General features: G+C 38.7%; 1 protein-coding gene across 1 annotated transcript in view; it reads left to right on the top strand.

Annotated features, from left to right (window-relative positions):
- ZNF830 (zinc finger protein 830) overlaps nucleotides 1-18,829 on the top strand; it is a 30,766-nt gene extending 11,937 nt beyond the window's left edge. The window contains exons 6-10 of the mRNA XM_063300328.1: nucleotides 96-186; nucleotides 9,762-9,825; nucleotides 13,619-13,699; nucleotides 15,814-15,890; nucleotides 18,488-18,829. Coding sequence (XP_063156398.1) covers nucleotides 96-186; nucleotides 9,762-9,825; nucleotides 13,619-13,699; nucleotides 15,814-15,890; nucleotides 18,488-18,671 — 497 coding nt within the window. The 3' untranslated portion in view covers nucleotides 18,672-18,829. The remainder of the gene's footprint in view (nucleotides 1-95; nucleotides 187-9,761; nucleotides 9,826-13,618; nucleotides 13,700-15,813; nucleotides 15,891-18,487) is intronic.
- The last annotated feature ends 4,912 nt before the right edge of the window (nucleotides 18,830-23,741 follow it).

Genomic DNA, 23,741 nt, shown 5'->3' with positions numbered 1-23,741 from the left:
TCTCTGTACTATTCACAATTAATATATCTATTTTAGTAGCAAATTATATATTTCTCAGGCAGCACTTCTTTTAAATATATCCTTGTGTTTTGTAGACTACGTGGACAACAGCGCTTTAGCTACTCCTCTGCTGTCCCATTCAGGATCTGTACAGAAGGCAGAATCACAAGAAAAACTTGTTCAAAGGTCAAGTATCCAGTATAAAAAATTAAGTCTAATATTTTAATCCAAATTATTTTGCCCCCTTAGTTAGAGTTAAGTATGGACATTTAGTTTAATTTATGCTGTCAGAAAATTAAATTACATATTATAGCATTACAGGTAGTCCTCACTTAGCAACCCCAGTAGGGATTGGCAACTCCATCACTAAGTGATGCGATCACTAAGCAAAACATCATATGACAGCAATGGACTTGCAGTGTCACTTCCCATTTGGTTGTTAAGCGAGACTACGGGTTGTTAAGCAAGACATCACATACTGCAACTTGCAATTTAGCTGCTAGCTTCCCCATTGATTCTGCTTGTCAAAAACTAGTTGTGAAGCGTGCAGATGTCGATTACATGACCATGGGATGCTGCAACAGTTGTAAACACCTGCCTGTTTGCGAAGTTCCCAAATATCGATTGCATGATTCTGAGGATGCTGTGATGGTTGTAAATGCAAGGACTGGTTGTAAAATTACTTTTTTAGTGCTGTCATAACTTTGAACAGTTGCTAAACAGGATGGTCATTAATCAAGGTCTATCTGTAGATATTACAAATTCTGAAATTCAGTATCTCAAAATTTATGACAAAGTTTTATATTAACTTGTGCCCTCTATTTTGTGTTATCCGTAAATATATCCTGAGATTTGGGGCAGGGGTTCCTAACTGAGTACCTAAAAACCGATACCAAAGTTTAGAATGGTTTTGCCACAAAGCAAAGTTTTTTACTCCTGCATGTCCAAACATCTTCAGCAAAGGATCGTTACCTTGTCGTGGTGCTGGAGCTTGAGCACCTCAATGATGCCATGAGCTAAACCGTGAAGGGCCACCCAAGACGGGAAGGTCATGACAGAGAGGTCAGACTAAATGCGATCCCTGGGGAAGGTAATGGCAACCCACCTCAGTATTCTTGCCGTGAAAACTAAATGGATCAGTACAACCAGAGATATGTCGGTATACCATCGGAAGATGAGACCCCCAGGTCGGAAGATGGTCAAAATGCTACTGGGGAGGAACAGAGGATGAGCTCAACTAGCCCCAGACGTGATGACGCAGCTAGCTCAAAGCCGAAAGGACGGCTAGCGGCCGACGGTGCTGGTGGTGAACGGCGAATCCGATGTTCTAAGGATCAACACACCATTGGAACCTGGAATGTAAGATCTATGAGCCAGGGCAAATTGGATGTGGTTATTGGTGAGATGTCAAGATTAAAGATAGACATTCTGGGCGTCAGTGAACTGAAATGGACTGGAATGGGCCACTTCACATCAAATAACCACCAGATCTACTACTGCGGACAAGAGGACCACAGAAGAAATGGAGTAGCCTTCATAGTTAATAGTAAAGTGGCTAAAGCAGTGCTTGGATACAACCCAAAAAACGACAGAATGATCTCAATTCGAATTCAGGGCAAGCCATCTAACATCACAGTGATCCAAATATACGCCCCAACCACAAATGCTAAAGAAGCTGAAGTAGAGCAGTTCTATGAGGATCTGCAGCACCTACTGGACAACACGCCTAAAAGAGATGTTATTTTCATCACAGGAGACTGGAATGCTAAGGTGGGCAGTCAAATGACACCTCGAATTACAGGTAAGTATGGCCTGGGAGAACAAAACGAAGCAGGACACAGGCTGATAGAATTTTGCCAAGACAATTCACTCTGAATAACAAACACTCTCTTCCAACAACCTAAGAGACGGCTTTATACATGGACTTCACCAGATGGACAACACCGAAATCAGATTGATTACATCCTTTGCAGCCAAAGGTGGCAGACATCTGTACAGTCGGTAAAAACAAGGCCTGGAGCTGACTGTAGTTCAGATCACGAACTTCTTCTTGCACGATTTAGGATCAGACTAAAGAGATTAGGGAAGACCCACAGATCAGCTAGATATAAGCTCACTAATATTCCTAAGGAATATGCAGTGGAGGTGAAGAATAGATTTAAGGGACTGGACTTAGTAGATAGGGTCCCGGAAGAACTCTGGACAGAAGTTGGCAGCATTGTTCAGGAGGCGGCAACAAAATACATCCCAAAGAAAGAGAAAACCAAGAAGGCAAAATGGCTGTCTGCTGAGACACTAGAAGTAGCCCAAGAAAGAAGGAAAGCAAAAGGCAACAGTGATAGGGGGAGATATGCCCAATTAAATGCAAAATTCCAGAGGTTAGCCAGAAGAGATAAGGAATTATTTTTAAACAAGCAATGCGCGGAAGTGGAAGAAGACAATAGAATAGGAAGGACAAGAGACCTCTTCCAGAAAATTAGAAACATTGGAGGTAAATTCCAGGCAAAAATGGGTATGATCAAAAACAAAGATGGCAAGGACCTAACAGAAGAAGAAGAGATCAAGAAAAGGTGGCAAGAATATACAGAAAACCTGTATAGGAAGGATAACAATATCGGGGATAGCTTTGACAGTGTGGTCGGTGAGCTAGAGCCAGACATCCTGAAGAGTGAGGTTGAGTGGGCCTTAAGAAGCATTGCTAATAACAAGGCAACAGGAGACGACGGCTTCCCAGCTGAACTGTTCAAAATCTTGCAAGATGATGCTGTCAAGGTAATGCATGCTATATGCCAGCAAATTTGGAAAACACAAGAATGGCCATCAGACTGGAAAAAATCAACTTATATCCCCATACCAAAAAAGGGAAACACTAAAGAATGTTCAAACTATCGAACAGTGGAACTCATTTCACATGCCAGTAAGGTAATGCTCAAGATCCTGCAAGGTAGACTTCAGCAGTTCATGGAGCGAGAATTGCCAGATGTACAAGCTGGGTTTAGAAAAGGCAGAGGAACTAGAGACCAAATTGCCAATATCCGCTGGATAATGGAAAAAGCCAGGGAGTTTCAGAAAAACATCTATTTCTGTTTTATTGACTATTCTAAAGCCTTTGACTGTGTGGACCATAACAAATTGTGGCAAGTTCTTAGTGGTATGGGGATACCAAGTCATCTTGTATGCCTCCTGAAGAATCTGTATAACGACCAAGTAGCAACAGTAAGAACAGACCACGGAACAACGGACTGGTTTAAGATTGGGAAAGGAGTACGGCAGGGCTGTATACTCTCACCCTACCTATTCAACTTGTATGCAGAACACATCATGCGACAAGCTGGCCTTGAGGAATCCAAGGCTGGAGTTAAAATCTCTGGAAGAAACATTAACAATCTCAGATATGCAGATGATACCACTTTGATGGCTGAAAGTGAAGAGGAACTGAGGAGCCTTATGATGAAGGTGAAAGAAGAAAGTGCAAAAGCTGGCTTGCAGCTAAACCTCAAAAAAACCAAGATTATGGCAACCAGCTTGATTGATAACTGGCAAATAGAGGGAGAAAATGTAGAAGCAGTGAAAGACTTTGTATTCCTAGGTGCAAAGATTACTGCAGATGCTGACTGCAGTCAGGAAATCAGAAGACGCTTAATCCTTGGAAGAAGAGCAATGACCAATCTCAATTAAATAGTTAAGAGCAGAGACATCACACTGACAACAAAGGTCTGCATAGTTAAAGCAATGGTGCTCCCTGTAGTAACATATGGCTGCGAGAGCTGGACCATAAGGAAGGCTGAGAGAAGGAAGATCGATGCTTTTGAACTGTGGTGTTGGAGGAAAATTCTGAGAGTGCCTTGGACTGCACAAAGATCAAACCAGTCCATCCTCCAGGAAATAAAGCCAGACTGCTCACTTGAGGGAATGATATTAAAGGCAAAACTGAAGTACTTTGGCCACGTAATGAGAAGACAGGACACCCTGGAGAAGATGCTGATGCTAGGGAGAGTGGAGGGCAAAAGGAAGAGGGGCCGACCAAGGGCAAGGTGGATGGATGATATTCTAGAGGTGACAGACTCGTCTGGGGGAGCTGGGGGTGTTGACGACGACAGGAAGCTCTGGCGTGGGCTGGTCCATGAAGTCACGAAGAGTCGGAAGCGACTAAACGAATAAACAACAATGTCCAAACATTATCCTCTGGGGTTTTGACAGGAAGTATTTGCCATTGTTTTCTTTACAAGGTTCAAATAGAGAAAGCTTTGCATGGAGCCCCTTTAAAATAAGCTGAATTATTTCTGCATATGTAACATCTGTTTATTTGATGAAGAAGTGTGCATAAAGGATTGCATCTAGGTTTCCAAGCCTAGTTTAAATTACTGTATCTCAACAAATATCTGGGTAGCATATGCTTAATGCTGTTTCACTCTAATTTACACTCTGTACCTACTCAACCTCCCATTATCACATTTAAAATAGTTAAATTAGAAGCACAGTTGGAAGTTCAGAAGCTTCTGGTGGAGGTAGTATGTTTTCAGATGCAATTCAAGATGCTGGTCCTTTAAAGCCCTGTGTGCACAGGGGCAGGTTAGTTGTGGGACAACCCTTCCCTGAGGGTTTCTGCCTGTCCCTCCAGATCATAGCACTTAAATGTAGGCTAGTTACAATTGAGACCCAAGCTTGGGTCAACTTATTTAACTATTGGCTCAAATTAAGACTTGTTCCAGCTGATTTAGCTCCTCTCATTCCTCTAAAGGGTTTCCATCTCTTTGTATTATATGAAATACTCACTTAGATGGGTTATCCCCAGATTTTTAGTATCTTTGGGATTTTATACAATAAAAATGAGTCCTAGATAATATGTTTGGAAGAATTTGTGGTTCCCTAATATTTTAATATGTGAGGTTTAAGAAAAAGGGTATTCCTGAAGGTTATCTTTTCAGCTTCCTATTCCCCAATAAGACCTTTGCACTGGTTCATTTCAGTGTGTTGGTGTTAGCCCTTCTTGAAGGAAGATATTTTAATACCTCACATGTTTTCACAAATGGAGTGATGTAAAAATGTTGGGGCATGTTCTTTTGTACTGCAAATTTTGATAGAGATATTTCCTCTTTTTTTAATAATTATTCCTGTTTCAGGGAATATTCAGCAAGTTCTATAAACGTTACATGTATTCTGTGACTTCAGTAGCAGGCAGTTTTTCAGTTATTAGTGATTGCTTATGCAATACAGAAACATTTTACCAGTTCAGTTAGTTTTGGTTAGTTTTAAGTGAAATCTGTATTTGTTAATATAATGTAGACATGTCAAATTTGTGGCTGAAGATATGATGGCAATGTTTATTTCATATTTACCTTGTTTTTGTTAGCTTTTGTGCTGGTCTAAGTCCATATAAAAATTAATTTGTTTTGTAATGGAGCCATATATGCATAGATTTTGGATATTAAGTAAAAGAGACATCCAGAGATTAATATATATTATTATTTTTAATACAATTTTTATTAAAGAAGTTTTCAACAGAATAAAAACAATACAAATTTTTGAATTGAAGAAAAAAAGAATAGGGAAAAGTAATAAGAAAGTTTAAAAGAAATAACTGCCTAGAGTCCCCTTTTGGGAGAGATGGGCATTGATAGAAATTTGAAGAATAAATAAATAAATAAATAAATTAATTAAATAAATAAATAAAGCAAAAGAAATAGAAAAGAAAAATAAAAAGTAATAAAGAAGTGGCATCCTATCTTAACAGTAATAATAATATATAAGTACATTTATATTTTACTCTCTCTCTCTAAGGTTACATCATAATTTCCTTTTTTCCATAATCTATCCTTTCTAATCATCAAATCACCAGTTCATTTTTTTCATTTTTCAGCAAAAAGTCTATAAGGGGTTTCCAGTCAGAAGACACAATGAAAACTCCTTAATCTCACAACACATGGACAGATTCAACCATACTTTCAACTGGGAAACTTTAGACCAAGCTAAATCCAAAATGCTAGGGAATTTTTGGAAGCTTGGCATTCAGACGAATCAGCCATCAGTGATACATAGAGATAAACCATATTTACACACCATTCAAAAGAGACAGTAAAAAAGCTAAGAAAGACCAGAACACATCCTCCTCAACAACCAATACCCAGATAAGCAGGGATTAACACCAGATGAACAATCAAGCAGAAAATACCTTAATCAAGGAACTACCAAGGAGAAAACCACACCTCCACCAACACTGGTAGGCCAAGCTACTGTATTTAAACAGGGAGCAAATTCCACACTCACCAGCACTGATGATGTTACTTTGTCAGGTAATGAAATGTCTTCAAGCAAACAACCAAAGCTCAGAGAGCACCAAGGACTCCACAGTTCAACCCTGAGCTACATATATTTTCTTCTATTGGAACATAGTGTGAATTTCAATCCTTTCAACCACATGTTTTCCCACTGTTCCAAGAACATGTTATAATCAAAGTTCTTAGCTGATTTTATCATACACTTTCATGCTTTCACTTGTTCTTCCTCCATTTCAGATTTCAGCAAAAGTTTATACATTTTAGCAATTACATATTCATCATTTGTACATAATTTAGCTTCAGATTCTGTCTTCTGCTCAGTTCTAAATGTTCTGTTGCCTGCTTTAAATCTTTCTCTTAATTGCGCATATGAAAACCATTGAAAACTTCAAATCAGGCAATCCCAATCCTCGTTCCTTTGCATCTTGGAGGACTTTGTATTTAGCCCTTGTTTTTTTTCCTTGCCATATAAAACTAGATGTATCTTTCTGCCATTGTTTAAATGGTGCATTGGTTGTCAAAATAGTTATCGTTTGAAAAAATATTCTAGGCAATACATTCATTTTTATCACAGATATTCCCCCCAACAGTGACAATTATAATTTCTCCTATCTTAACATATCCTTCTTAAGTACATGTCTTAACATAATTTTTCTAAAATAACATACAATACATATTAGTCATAGTAATACCCAAGTATTTCATTTCTTTCTCAGTCTTAAAACCAGTCTTTTCCATCAGTTTCCTTTGATTTTACATTTTCATATTCTTTGTGTTAATATAAATTATAACTGAACCAAAATTATGCTTCCTGGCATTCATATAAATAAAAATAGATATGAACATCCATACATTTGCTGTTGCTACCATCATTATTAGAGAGCTTAAGGCCCTCAGTCCCCCATGACTGGATATTATTTTTAAAACTGTCTGAGTGAGACAATGTTTCCAGTCAGTAGATGAAATATTTTGGTGAGTTGGCTTTGGAAGTGTACAATAATGTCTATTTATGTTTTCTCTGCAATGGAAATCAACATATAGAATATGATTTGTTTTTATTGGATATAGATTTCTTGTTGCTTTAGTCACTGTATTTCTCTCATTATATTCTGCACTTTCCTTCTAAGAATCTAACAGCATCTTGAAAGATATCACCTTACCAAGCTGTATAGTTGTAGGCATCTTGCCAGTCTGCCCTAGAAATCAAAGCACACCTCTATCGTAACAACTGGTACTAAAAAAATGTAGTCCTGATCCTCTTGAAACCATGATATAACTATTTCCCCAAGCATTTTTGTGATAGCAAGTGATACATTTTTCTTGGGTGACTTTCATTAGAAACTTCTGAAGTTTTAAAAGTTTCTGTTACTTTGCATGACAGGTTACAGTCCTTCAGATAGCCAGCCATAAAACAATCCCTGGATAATGATAGGATTTCCATGGTTGTACTTTCGGGAATTTAAGTAGAACTCTGATTAAAAATGCCATAATACAGTATTATGCAATAAAATTTATATAATTTAGGCTTTGGAGCACATAATACTACAAAAGTTTAAGTATTTTGATGGCATAAGAACACATGGCACAAAATGTTTTGACCATGATTAATATTTTTTTAATCTTTATTTTTGTAACAAAACAATATTTAATCTTTAAAAAAAAGGAAACTTAAAAAACATTGAAAATAGAAGCTAAAAATACAAACTGAGGAAAAGAAAAATAAATCTATCTTAAATTTTATAGTTATATATTGTCACAGGTTTACCAAGGAATTCACAATTGTCATGAGTACTGATGGTGAGCAGGAGGGGGCCCCTATTCAGGGGGGAAAACGCATGTGTAGTACTGAGGAGTTAAGCAGCCATTCAAAGAGACACAGATCGGGCCCGCCTTAGCCTTTGGGGTTTATATGTCTGGGTTTTCCCCACGCTTCTTCAGTTTGTTAGGATTTCCTGTCTAATGTAGCAGTAATAAAACACTAGGGACCTATTCCTTGTCTCAGCGTGGTTCCTGGCTGTTAGGACATCAATCCTAACAAACTCCCTACTCCCATTGATAGAGGGAGGAACAAAAAAAAAAAAAAGGAAGAGACATTTGGGAAAATGTCTTCGGGAAACCAGGAAATTTGGCAGGCCATCCAACAATTGGCAGCAGCCCTGCAACAACACTAACAACAAGTAGATCTCCAGATCAACACATTACAAGCTGCCATGCTACAGCAGTTACAACAACCAGCTCCGATTAACCCACAACCGGTGCCAGCAGCAGCAGCAGCAGCTCCGCCAGTAGTCTTGAGATCCCAGGGCAGTCTACCAGAGAAGTTTGGAGGAGAAGCAGGACAGTTGAGAACCTTTCTCACACAGTGCACAATGTTTTTCGACAGCAGACCAGCAGAGTTTCCCACAGACAGAACCAGAGTCACCTTCATTTTAAGTCTGCTAAAGGGCCCAGCAGCCACCTGGGCCCGAAGCGTTATCAGACCTGGAGAGCAGCACTGATTCATCCTTGGAGGAGTTTTCCTTTGAAGAATTTCCATCATTGCCCAGTTCCCATGGGAGCTTGGAGGAGGAGATGGACTCTTATGAGACCTCTGGAAGGGAGGGGGCTGAAATGGAATGTGAATCTGGAGGGGAGGGTGATCTCATGAGTACTGATGGTGAGCAGGAGGGGGCCTCTATCCAGGGGGGAAAACGCATTCGTAGTACTGAGGAGTTAAGCAGCCATTCAAAGAGACACAGATCAGACCCACCTTGACTTTTGGGGTTTATCTGTCTGGGTTTTTTCCACACTTCTTCAGTTTGTTAGGATTTTCTGTCTAATGTAGCAGTAATAAAACACTAGAGACCTATTCCTTGTCTCAGCGTGGTTCCTGGCTGTTAGGACAACTATAATATGAACAATGTAAGATATTATTATAAGATATCAAAGAATCTGTGCCATAATAACATAGATTGCTGCATCTTTGGTTTGGTAGAAAATACTGCCTTTTCCAAAACAGATAGATCACACATTTCTAGCAGCCATTCCTTGACATCTGGAAAAATTTCACTTTTCCATTTCTTAATATCATTATTTTTGCCACTCCCCATGCTCGATACAACCATGATTAAATATATTATGGTAGTCAGTGTAGCATCAATGAAATCAAATCTTTATTACAGTCATAGACCAGCATAAGGGATAGCACAAAACTTCAGGATTTAAGGCAGAGAACCTAAATAAAAGCTTTGGGAAGGTGTAGACTTCAGGATTCTGGTTAAGAGAATTTTCTTAATTTGATCTTGAAGGCTTGGAATAATTAATCCTGTACAATATATAAATAATTATGAATGTTAATTGATATTATTACCTTTTAATATGTCTTTATTCAACTATCATTAAACACCTTAAGTGACATTACATTACTTACTCTGTTTTCAGTTAAAATATTCCATTTGTTACAGTATTTTGAGGTAAGCATTAACTATTGCCTTAACATTTCAGGAGAGAAAACACTGCAGAGGCCTTACCAGAGGGATTTTTTGATGATCCAGAAGTGGATGCAAAGGCAAGTATTCTAATTGTTTCAGCTCATATCAGTTCTTTGAGGAGCCAGTGCATTTTAGTGGCTAGACTAAAATCATGTTCACCTTCATCCATGGAAACTTTAGCCAGTCACACACTCTGTCTCACCTACCTCACAGGTTGTATTATTGTTGTGGAGGAACAATAAAGGAAGATCCTGATGGAAGCCCCCTTGAGATTTCAGAAAAAAGACAGGTTATAAATCTAACAAGCAAACAAATAAATGAACATCTAAATAGCTCTGGGCGTGACTCCATCTGAAGCCCTAGAGACTGCTAAACAAAGGCTCACAGCACTGGCTACCAGGCTAAGGAGATACACTAGAGAACAACACAGTAACAGCAGAGCCACCAACAGCAGAAACTGGACAGTATTAGAAGAACATATGGGAGAAAGAGAAGACATAAAACACCAGTGCAAAGTGGCTGCAGGACCTGAGAGCAGACCGCAACAATCTCTCAGAACAGGAACCAGTGACCATCACAGTAGCAGACATCCAACAGTGGGTCAAGAACATGAAGAGCTGGACAGCCCCTGGCCTGGACATGATCCACACCTACTGGCTAAAGAAACTAACAGCAGTACATGAATGCCTAGCAGCACAGATGAACCAGCTGCTAGCAGCAGACTCCCACTCAGACTGGCTAACACAAGAAGAACAGTGCTGATCATGAAAGACACCCCCCCTCCAAGGGAACAGCACCGGCTAATAACCTGCCTCCCCACAGCATGGAAAGTCCTATTAGGCATCATAGCCACCAAGCTATAGGATCATATGGGCCAGTACATGAGCATGGCTCAGAAGGGCATTGGGAACAACACCAGAGGCTCAAAACACCAGTTGCTCATAGACAGAGCAGTCACCCAAGACTCAAGGTCTAGACAGACCAATCTGAGCACAGCCTGGATTGACTACAGGAAAGCCTATGACTCAGTGCCACATACATGGATCTGTGAATGCCTGGCACTATACAAAGTCAACAGGACACTCAGACCTTCCTCAAGAACTCAATGGGACTGTGGAAGACAACCTGGAAGTCAACTCAAGACAACTCCCACAAGTGGCCGTCAAGCTTGGCATATACCAAGGTGATGCCCTGTCCTCGCTGTTGTTCTGCATAGGCTTGACCACCCTCAGCCAGATAATCACAAGGACTGGATACGGATACAAGTTCAAAAGTGGAACTACCATCAGCCACCTCCTCTACATAGATGACATCAAGGTCACCTCCTGTACATGGATGACGTCAAGCTGTATGCTAAGGGTAAACAAATTGACTCGCTGATCCACCTGACACAGATCTACAGTAAGGACATTGGGATGTCATTTGGACTAGAGAAGTGTGGCTGGATGGTAGTAAAGAGAGGGAAGGTAATCAAGACTAATGGGATGGAACTACCAGTGGGCCACATAGCAGACATACAGCCGGCTACAAGTACCTTGATATCCCACAGTCAGATGAGAACCACGATGAGGAGGCAAGGAAGACAGCAACATCCAAGTACCACCAAAGGATAAGATGGGTCCTGAAGAGCCAGCTCAATGGGCAGAACAAGATCCATGCCATCAACAGTATGCCCTGCCACTATAGTGTGCTGGCCAAAGGAGGACATGGAGGCTGCCGATGTGAAGACCCTGAAGCTCCTCACAATGTACGTGTAATGATTGCCTATTCTAATGTACATCAGACTCATAAGCAGGGTTTCAAATATATCTGATTATTGAAGAATAGTATGCAGGATCACAAAGAAAGCTGAGAATGATAAAAGCGTGGCAAATTCAAACTAAAAACCCTCAGTGCAAACGAAATCCCTCCCCCCGTAGAATCTTCCCAAGTTCACAATCCCAGGCGCTCCTAACGGTTTCTGATGGTCTGCAGGAAAAGTCCTTGAACAGAGAAAATAACCCAAACACATTCCATTGTCCTGATTTCACATACAGAGCTTGGTACAAGGTTTCACAGCAGCTCCCTCCCAAACAGAAATGCGCGTCAGCACCATGGCATGTGAAACGTTACGATGTTTGAAATACATTGAAACTGTGAACATGACAGTACAGAGATTTCCACCCCAAGTCCAACACCCAGAGACTGTACACCAGCCGGAAAGAGGACAGGCAGGGTTTGGTGAGTGTCAAAGCCACTGTTCTGGATGAAACCCAGAGCATCCAGGAGTACATCAGTAAGTACATCCAGGAGTACATCAGTAAGATGACACAAAGATGAGCTGCTGAGAGAATGCCTGAGTCAGAGGTAGATATGGGAGGAAGATCAAGCAGAGAAAGCACCATGGCAAGACAAGACCCTACATGGGATGTACCATTGACATATAGCTGAGGTGGTTGTCATTGGGAAATCCTACCAGTGGCTGGAAAGGGTGGACTAAAAGACAGCACTGATCATAGCAGCACAAGAAGCACTAAGCACCAGATCCATAGAAGCAGGGTCTGCCACACTAGAAAGGAATTGAGGTGCAGACTGCGCAGAGAGACCTCAGAGACAGTCCAACACATAGTGGCAGGGTGTAAGATGCAGGCAGGAACAGCATACACTGAACGGCACAACCAAGTAGCTAGCATTGTGTACAGGAACATCTGCACAATGTATGGGCTAGACCCTCCCAAGTCCTGATGGGAAATTCCACAGAAGGTTGTGGAGAATGACAGGGTTAAGATCCTGTGGGACTTCCAGGTACTGGCCAATCAACCATCGTGGTAGTAGGCAAGGACCAGAAGACAGTGGTGCTGATAGATGTAGCAGTGCCAAGTGACAGCAACATCAGGAAGAAGGGAGTGTGAGAAGCTGGAGAAGTACCAGGGCCTGAAGGAGGAACTAGACAGTGTGAAAAGTAAAGGTCAAAGTGGTCCCAGTGGTGGTAGGAGCACTCGGGGCTGTGACTCCTAAGTGGGGAGAGTGACTCCAACAGATCCCAGGAACAACATTGCTTTCTGTCCAGAAGAGTACAATGCTAGGAAGAGCTATGATACTACGCAGAACCCTCAAACTGTCATGAGTACTGATGGTGAGCAGGAGGGGGCCCCTATCCAGGGGGGAAAACGCATGCGTAGTTTAGAGAATTTGAGCTGTCATTCAAAGAAACCCAGAACAGACCTGCCTTGACTTTTGAGGTTTATCTGTCTGGGTTTTCCCATGCTTCTTCAGTTTGGTAGGATTTTCTGTCTACAATAGCGGTAATAAAACACTAAAGACTTCCTCCTCGTCTCGACGTGGTCTTTGCTTAGTCAGGACACACACTCCCAGGCCTCTAGCAGCGGACCCAAGATTGAGGAAGACACATACCACCCGTAGGAGTGAGAAGGGAATTTTATGTATCTCTGTATGTAATCGAATTGTCAGTGTTACTGGCCCTTTCAGTTGTGTTGCATTCTGCCTACTAAATTTCTTCATGTTGGATACCTATTGAAAACTTGTGGGGGCATTCTTTTCTGGAAATAAATCTTTCTCCAGTGTCCATTCCCACCTCCCCCATCTTTTGGTGGCTGAGTTCTTTTTAGCTGGGTATAGCAGGAATTGAGCTTTGGACTTCTTCCATGCAAAAGTAGTCTGCCACTAAAGTAGAGAAAAAAACATTCTCACTGTAATTTAATTCATGGAGGAAAAGAGATCTGCTAATCATTATTGGGTAAGTTAGAGGTAGGGAGACTCCACATTTAGGGGCAGTCTACCACTGAAATATCTGGAGAGACAAAAGATATATATGACATAAATAATAACAGTTGTTGAATTTTTATTTTGGTGTGTGTGTGTGTGCTCTAGGTGCGCAAGGTTGACACTCCAAAGGATCAGATGAACAAAGAATGGGAGGAATTCCAGAAAGCCATGAGACAAATCAGTACGGTAAGTTAGTGTTTCTTGTTTTAAAATTATTGGATGCAACACTCAAAATATGGTGCAAATCATCCTTTAGTATAGCCAGCATGGCTGTGTGTGTCTGTAGAGGCTGGATCTGTTTATTTGGTGTACCCCAGAATTGTGCAAATAATATCCCAGACCCCCCATATATCCACAGCTTGGAAGCATGAACAAGAGCAGGGCCAGAACCACCTCAGTCTCATAGGAGGACAGAAGAGCAGCATCAATTGGCTCCATGCAAGAAGGACATGGGAATGATCGCATCAGCCAGTCGTCAATGCAGTTAACATGGTAGATGTGTAGACAAGGCAGGAATCAGATGGGATCTCCATATAGAAAATCCAGCATATAGATTATACACTCTTTGATTTTCTTTTCCAATGGCTCTGAGCTTTCAAACATTCCTTTAGGAAGGTACTGAATTAGTCCAATCCTTTGAGCTATTTGGATTTGCTCTTCTTCTGTTAGTTGTGTGGCAAGACATGCCCAGCTCGGTGTTGGGTGATACACTGGAATTGGAGTGTGCTCCTGGTAAGGGGATGGCAGGGTGGGGCAGTAGGGCTAGGTTTCCAGCCCAAGACTCACCCCATTGCTGGTAGAATCGTTGAATAGCAGCAGGTAATCAGCTGCTTGCGAGGAGAGGTAGCCCCCCATGTCCGTTCACTCCGGGCCACTGCTGTGTCCAGCCTGGGCAACCTCCATTCACGAGCCTGTGACTTTACCCAAACTGTTTGCATCTAATATATAAAGTTTCTGGTTTCTATCAGATTTAATATTCTATGTTATGATTAGTTTTATTGGGAGGTTTGTCATAGCAGCTTTTGGCAAAAATTGTAATTTTTAAATCTATTGTAGTTTTAAATAATATACATTATATAGTATACTATACTACTCTCTACTCTCAGTCACTCATGCCCTAGTCACTGCTTGAATGGATTATTGTAACACACTACATGGGGCTGCACTTGAAGAACAATTGGAAGCTGCAATTGGTGCAAAATTGGGCAGTTATGTTTGCTGCTCAATCAGCGCACATTACACCTCTGCTCCACAAGCTGCATTGGTTGCCAGTTTGCTTCTGGGTTCAATTCAAGGTGCTGCTAATGACCTATAAAGTCCTTCATGGCATGGGGCTGGGTTATTTGAGGGACCGCCTCTCCCTGGTTACATTTCCCGTCTCTTCATGTCCAGCAGAAGAGGCATGCTACAGGTCCTGTCTATTATGGAGTGTCATCTGACAGGACCCAGGAGAAGAGCCTTTTTTGCCATGTCATTATCCCCCCAAGGTTAGAGTGGCCTTGGCCCTACTGGCCTTTCAGAAGGCTCTGAAAACATGGTTTTGCCAGTGTGCTTGGGGATCTGGCTGTGGTATGGAGCCGGCTAGATGGCTGAATTCGTTGTGACCCATGAATTGTACTCTCCTGCTGATTATGTTTCATGGTTTTAATTTGGTTTTAATGGTTTTATATGTTTTTGCTCTTTAAATTGTATTTTGTTTACTGTTTTCTGTTTTGTGGGAGCTACTCAGTCACAAATGTGAAATAGGCAGCTATATAAATTGAACAAACATATATACAAATACTATCTTTCATTATTTTATTGTTTTTCTTTTTTCTTTTCTATACTGGTCACTGATTGTAATAAAGTATCTGTCTGTCCATCCATCCATCCATAATATACCATGTTACATGCTGGTCTTCACTTTATATATGAATAGTTTTAAATTGATAAGTTGCTTATATCTCTTTATTTTATAGTGCCCATGACAAAGGAAATTCTAAAGCACGTTCGCTTTTTAAATAATAAGTATTTTCTCACTGGCACTTGGGACATTCTTCTTTGGGGGACGGGTGGATTCAGTGCCTGACCCCCTTTGCCATATTTCTTTCAAGAGTTAAGGTTTAGGAGGGAAGGTTTTGCTGCCAGGACAAGTGCATACAGACCTGTGGCAATTCCAGATGTTTTAATTGCAGTAAAAAAAAAAAAGGAATGTTTACATTGGTGTATTTCTCTATGGTCCAACAAAGTCAGAGGAGAAGTATCCCCAGAAAGTTGACTCTAAAACTGTTATATCCTTTTTGATTTTTTTTCTGAGTTAGATTTCAGAAGCTATAGTGGCTGAAGAAGATGAAGAAGGGCGACTTGACCGTCAGATTGGAGAAATTGATGAGCAGATGTACGTAGCTCAACTTAAAATGCTGCTTGCAAACAGTGTTTGTCAAAAAATACTTACGTAACTTTTTTTTTTTTATGGAAGTGATGTTATCTGATGTCATATCATTCCTTTATCCAATTTCATTTAGATTTATAGATTGAGAATAGTTCAGAGCAAAGTTACTGAATAATGTATGAAAAACTTAAGTTTAAAAAGTTAGTGTTTGTTTATGTGAAGGAATTATACTCTCCTTCAATACAATTTTAGAGTGGAATTTTAAATTAGAACAAGCCAGAGTAACAGCATGCTGGCAATCTGTTGACTAACTCCTCTAAATCATATTTAATTGTCAGGCAGGTTGTTACTATTAAGCTTGGCAGTTTTTGGGTCTTTTTATACCTAATACATTCATCACATAGATGCAGCATAAAACAATTTTATAGGTAAGTTTCTGGCACATATATTAGTATATTTCATCTGCTATAGTCAGATTAGCGTTTGGTATTCTGTATCAAGCTGTTTCTAGACATTGTCCACTGTAAATCCTATTTTGCATAAAGTACATAGAAGTAATAATTAAGAGGTTTTTGGTGGCTTTAAGATTTTTGTCAGTATAAGTTATTTTGATTGGCTAAGTTTTGGAGTAAGAGGCAACAAAAATGCAAGGAAGCTAACTTTCAAGTTTATTTTTCAGAGCATCTTCTCTCCATTTCTGAGTTTGACAAAACAAGTTCCTAATTCATATATAAACACCAACGTTCCGCCATATGTAATCCAAACAATATATACCAATTCAATTACGTCTTTGCCTCAGTGTTGTCTTCTGATTCTTTCTTCATAGATTAGACTGTGAAGAAAGCAAAGATACAGAAAGCTTCTCTTACAAGTATAAAATGTATAGAAGTACCAGCGAAGCTTCTAGTATTGCATTGTATAGGGGTTTTCAGTTTGTTTCAGGCTGCAGAAAAAGTCTGTTAGTTAAAAAAAAAAATTCCCAGAACTTCTGAACAAGAGGCAAAGCTCTAGTGATTTATTTATTTTTTTGCCCTTAGTCTCTCAGGGAATCCCTTCAAGTTCTTGTGGATTCCTGGGTTCTGCGGAATAGAGTTTGAAATCCCCCAGCATAGTAGGTATGTGCGGGGAAAAAAATCCAGCTCTCCCCCCCTGCCCCTTCTCCCCATCCAGCTTTTTCTTTTCATCCATTATCTTCAGACAGCTGAAGAGTTTTAAGTTTTGGTTCTGCCAAATTATGGCTGATCCAGACTGGTTCAGCAAAACCTCTGAAACACTATGTCAGGTTTCAGTGAAATTTTGTGTACACCCCTATTACGCAGTTTCACATTTGCATATTTTGCATCTTACTGCATCTTGTAATGTGAATCTTATATTTTGGGAAGGAGAAAGATTCTGTTAGTTTTTTGTTTGTTTGTTTTATATACTGTCACGCTCCATGCTAGACTCATGGGAATGTACAATAGAAATCAAATTAATTATAATAATGCATAAATAATAACCCTTAATGCTCTGAAACCCTTTCAATAATAATAATAATAATAATAATAATAATGGTAAAACTGATAACAGATCTTATTTATGAATTTTTCTGGACAATTTTTAAAGATTTTTCTAAAGGTCAGGAATGATGGAGCCAATCTGGGCTACAGTTCAAGAGCAAATTCTGAACTATTTTTATTTTAGTTGTTTTTAAAACAGCTAAATGAGCAATATAGGAGTTCCAGTCTTTTATTCAAATTGGAAGAGAGAGAAAGCAGTCACAGACTGCATGAATGCTACTTAACCCCTGACCTACCTCCTGACCTGTGCAACTGTTGGGGAATAAATTTGCTGGAAAATTACTTTTTTGGAAACGAAACAAAATGTAGCTTCAATTTGTGGAATAAAGTTTTTTTTTTTTTTTTTACATTTTCAGGCACATTGTTTGTGCCTGATTGATGCTTTCCATCTGCTGTGGAAAAACCTAATGTTCCTTAGCCAATCTGTGGTTCAGTAGTGAAAATGTAGTTACGATGGGTAAGTTTCAATGTCCAAGCCAGAAAAGTAAGTGTGGTGTGTCCTTAGCATATATTCACTGATACAGAGTAGCAATAATGACTCCACATGAATTGGATGCATATCATGACACATGTTCTAGTGACCTCTGATCACTTTCTTGGACAAAAGTCACTCTGGGTTCCCCCATTAAAAATTGTAGATAACTGGCTCCAATGCAACTATAGTTTATTAAAGTATGTACTGTAATCAGGGTTTTAGAGAGCCAGCTTGGTGTAGTGGTTAAGGCACTGGGCTAGAAACAGATCATAAGTTCTAGTCCCACCTTCGGCACAAAGCCAGCTGGGTGACCTTGGGCCAGTCACGTGCTCTCAGCCCTAGGAAGAGGCAATGCAAACCAGTTCTGAAAAACCTTGCCAAGAAAACTTTAAGGAGTTGTCCAGGCAGTCTCCGAGAATCAGACACGATTGAACAGATAAAAAAAAAAGGGTTTTAACAGAATGCTCATTATGTGAAGTTGTATTCCATGAACATATAAGGTTTGTGTTTTCAGCTTTTCAATTAATTGGGAAAAGAGTGCAATTTATTTATTTATTTATTTTGCCTAGAGAATGTTTCCGTCGTGTTGAACAGCTGCGTGACCGCCAGGAAATAATGAAAGATAAATTAAAGGAAGCCATGAGTCAAAGAGCCACACAGACTGAAGATGGTGATGATATTGGTAGTGATGATGAAGGTGAATTGCAGGACTTGCTCTCTCAGGACTGGAGAGCAAAAGGAACAATATTATAGCTGCCTGAGAAGAGAGAATTAATTTCCTAATTATAATATTGTTCTTTTATCATGTACTAGCATTTTGCATATGTATGTATATGAAGTCCTGTTAAAATCGTCTGCTGTACATTATACAATCTTTATATAAAAATTATTATAGCTCTTCTGGAAACAAACAGACCTTTTATTTGAACCAGTCCTGTGCCAGCAGTAGCTTTTTAATATGCATTAGGATGTGCTTTTTTTGAAGGCAGGTTAGCATAAAAGCAAGCACTTGCCAGTTGGAACCATTCTGTAGTCTTAAACAGAAACTTGATTGCTTTTATTTCCTGCACCTAACATACCCCATAGTTGTGACCTTCATTCTATATTGGAAACTTAAGTGTTCTTCAGATTCAGAAACAATTTGCTATTAGCTAGGGACATCTGTTGACTAAAAACGTAAGTCTAAATCCATTGACTCACAGAAATCAGAGTTTTCAAACTCACTGAAGTTTCCTAGTCTTGCAATTTTGTAGCTTTACATTTACTAGCTGCTCAGTGATGCGGGTGTTCATTAGCAAATTGTAGTGGATGCTTACTAATGTATAAAACATCAGGGGAGCCTGATGTATTCAGGTCTAAATTTTGGGGAAGAGGGTTAGTGAGTTCCACGGGGTGTAGTAAAAGGCCATCATGTGGAGAAGGTCTAAGATCCAAACAGCATTGTTCAGCATCTATCTGGGATATGGGAAATACTACCTCCTCAATAGTTTGCAAGTTCTGGCACTTTCCAGCAGGTTCCCTATTCATCCCATAACAGCTGGAACATTTGAAGAAAGATTATGTATATGTGGCGTGCCAGCTGTTGAAGATACTGCACATATTCTACTTGATTGTAAACTCTATTCTGCAGAAAGGACCGACCACCTAGATTTATATTTAAAACACACACACACAAAAAATACTGGAACAGCCAGGAGAAACTGTCTTACTTTTTGCAGGGAACAAACCTGCATATTACTAGTAAGGCCACACTCTTTATATCAAAGGCCATCTCAAAGAGGACAAATTATTTAGATCAGATTGGGGTTAACTATAGGGGTGATGATTTATTTTGAATCTGTTTTACAGTTTTCTTTGTATTTACCTGTATTCCTGTATTGATTTTATATTCTTCATATGGTCAAATGAGTAAATAAAGTTTCTATTTATCTACTAATGTATAATCCTGAGAAAGGATGCCCCACTAAATTCAACAGCATGAGTTTTCCAAGTAAATGTGTTCCTTTCACCGAAGGAAAGATCTTCCTTCTTTCCTCCTGCATGCAGCCATGAGCACACTCCCAAAGAATATTGAATGGTTCTCAGTAGGAAAGAAGGAGACTTAGAGCTTTTTATAAACATCTCTAAACTATATTGATCCAAATACTAGGAATGAAGTTTGGGGGCTAAACTGGATTAAGCTGGCAGTAAATGAATGGTTAATGAATGGTTTGTCAACCAAAGGTAATGTTTGAAAATATGGATTGTCATCCAAAGAGCTGTTGGGAAATGGTGGTTTTTCTTCGAACAGGAAGTTCCCATGCTATACCTAATGGAGTTTGATGTTTCCTCAGTTTTGGAGACAGTTTCATAATGTGGCCCTGTAACCTAAAATGTCTAAATCCCCCTTGCTTCATTTAAGTGCCACATAGTATAGGGGATTTTTTTTCTACAACCCTCAAGAAACAGCAAGTTTTATACAGATAACAGTTTATTTAAAAATGGAACGTGGAAAACTAATAATTTACATTACTTTGCTGCCTGTATACAAGAAATTAAGCTTTAAGGTTTTCATTTAATTTCTACATTAATCAGTGAAAATCAATGAGAGCACATAATGCATGACATCAACCAGACTACTTTCAGAAATGTCACTATGTATCTGATAAATTTAGAAGCAAGTATATCAATGTTTATTCCATTCCATAGGAAATCCATCCAGTCCTGATGTTTTACCATTACTCATACTCAATTTCACTTTTTTATCTCTTCCATTGTCAAAGGAATCCAATTGTGGAAGGACAATTTTAGCTTTCAAAAGTGGCTATATCTTTATCAGATAAATGTTAGATTTACTGTACATCTGAATAATTAACATTTAGGAAAACGATATAGCTTATTTCCATCTTCGATGGCTATAACAATCTTTTGTTTTCTTTCTTTTTCTGCAAGCAATTTGTCAAGTTCCTGTCTAGATTTTCATCATTTGATCAGTATTTTGAATACAAACTCAGTTTGCTGTGATATTATTCAACTCATAGTTTGTTGAATCTCCCAATATAGATTGGTGATAGAATATCTAGCCATCTACCCAAAGAACTTTCAATTTATCAGATTAGTCTTATGCATATTTTAAAATTTCTTTTTATATGATGCATATGCAATAATATGACACATATATACCCTTTATAAGATTCCCATTCAAAGATTAAGAAAGAAGCGATTTCTGCATTAAATTCAGTGTATTGAAATGAACTCATCTACTTTGTTCACTGTCATTCAACAGAGACATTAAAATAACTCCTTCCAGGTGGTTTACTAAGCTGTTGAATTTGTAAATCTAAAGGGACTGATCTGATAGATAAGAAATGTCAGTTATGCACATTTAATATGTTGAAATAATATTGCGCGAACCCAAAAGTAATCAAATCTAAAAAACTGTCGATGCACAGCTGTATAAAAGATATAATCACATTGCTTAGGCTGTACTAGACACCAAGGGTCAATCAAGATTAGTTCATGTATGTTTTAATCATAGTTCTCACTAATGATTGTCTTTTACAGTTTCAGATAATGGAATGAAAATTCTCAACATTACCATAGGACAGTTGAGCAAATTTGTTCATTTGGTATCAGTTTGAAATGTTTTTTCACAATAAGCACTAGGGCTTAATTCTACTGATTGTAAATCTTTAATTGTTGCTGCAAAATAACTTGTAGATGACATCAGTGGAAAACCCACCAAACACAAGGTTTCATTACAAAATTAAAATCACAATAACTATATTCATTACATATTATTGTAATTTTTAAAATAAGGGGAACAATTATAAAAACTATTTTTTGTATTTTTACTGACTAAATGGATTCAAATCTGTGTTTGCGTGAACTAGTCAGAGCATGCGCATCAACAGAGATAAAAGTAACTTCTTTAGTGAATCATGTTGAACTATATTCAAAATACGAAGGAAAGTGACAAACGTTAGGAAGCTTAAAGAATAAAAATATTTATTTTGAGATCTCAGAATAATAGTTAGAAATGGTAATGTCTTCTGATGTTTTGTCCATAGAAAAGCATTGTCTCCTGAGGATTTAGAAGAGCATCCTGAGACATTAGATTTACAGAACCCCAAGACCAGTTATTTCTGAGGAGAGCCTGAAACGCAGGAACAAAAATAAAAGCAGAACAAACAAAAATGGAAAGTAAAGGGGGAAAAAGAATTGCTTGCAATTACAGAACAACACTTGAGTACACACAATGTAGAGCAGTGTTCTAATTCAAGCAAATCTTACTGTTTACTTCAATTATAAAAACAGTTACAGTAGTTCAGAACAGTTTTACAGCATTTTTCAAGAGACAGTATCTGAGATACCATAACAGTGTCTTCATTTCCTTCTACCTTTCAGTATATGCAGTAAGTATACCATTTGATTAAGTGCAGATCATAATGGCAGGTTTACAACTGGTTACAGTGACAGAAACTAGTGCAAAGGTACTCAGGTGGAGAAAAAAGTGTACAGATTAGAGAATATGATAACAGATATAAAAATAATGCCTAGCTCTATACAATTAAATACAAATTTAAATATTAGGCCTTAAAAAGGATTGCATATGTATTCAATCATTCATTAAAGCACTGTATCTAAGGAGTGCTGAGGGAAAGAACATGGTGGGTTTATGGTTTGTTAATCTTATAACCAATACTGAAATACAACTTACTGTTAAAGCAACATAAATTTAAAACATAAAAAATAGGAATAGACAGAAAGCATTATTATCCAGAAATAAGAACTAGTTCCAACAATTAGCAGTTGCTATACTTCCCAGGATTTGAATTTTACTCAGAACTATAAATTGGATTTCAGGATGGATTTGTCTGATTTTAATTCTCCCCAATACATTCTCAAAAACTAGGCTGAAACAAATATTACAAGAGGCAAGTAAAATGGGTTGCTTAATTTTTCCTCTCCCCTCTCCACAGTTTTAAAAAGTGTCTGTTCTTGGACACTTTAATTTTTAGTAGTGGCTCAAATTCTTTGACCATATTTGAAGGTAAAATATATATACTTCAAATATAACTCTTGAGTACATATTCAGGATTCCTGAAATAGTGGTCAAAGTTCCTGAGGCTGTCTGAATTAAATGTAATTATTATATATGCAACCCACAATATGCTATAGGCGAAGATGATTAGCCTTAAGCTCATCTCCCAATGCAGACTTCAGCTTAATAAGAAACAAGGAACTTCAAGATTCCCTGACTTTCATGTCTGAAAATAATTACAGCTCCAAGAGAGAGTAGGCCTTTTTAAACAATCACTGTAGCCCCCCACAAATCCCTAATAATTATCCTGCTGATTTGTAGAGGGACAGTAATCTGATAGAAGCACACCTGCTTATCTATGCTTTCTAGCATTCATTCAGCAAGAATGTAAAGACATGCAGCCTTTACCAAATTCAGCTTCTCTGCAACCTCTGCTTGTTATGAGGATGCATATCTGATCCTCGAGTAGCTCCCAGGAGGTGAGCAAAGTAGAGCCACAGTATTTTATTTTATTTTATTTTTTATTTATTTTATTTTATTAAGAGATTTATATGGCCGCCCAACTTATGGTGACTCTAGTTGTGTTCAGCCACTTGCATCTACTAAGATTTAAATTCTACTTAACTTTAGAAAACAGAAATAGCAGGACCTTGTCCTGCTACATATTACTGAAAATAATATGTAGCCAGAAAATGGCTTTTATGAAGTACTGGTGCAGAAATACTTGTAAGTTACTGTGTGACATTGTATAACTTTTCTTTAAAATATAATTTTGTTAAAATTTTAATAGGGCAGTCCCT

Source organism: Candoia aspera, chromosome 4 (assembly GCF_035149785.1).
Source record: "Candoia aspera isolate rCanAsp1 chromosome 4, rCanAsp1.hap2, whole genome shotgun sequence".
NCBI lineage: Eukaryota > Metazoa > Chordata > Lepidosauria > Squamata > Boidae > Candoia > Candoia aspera.
This window is presented reverse-complemented; position numbering and strand designations above follow the sequence as displayed.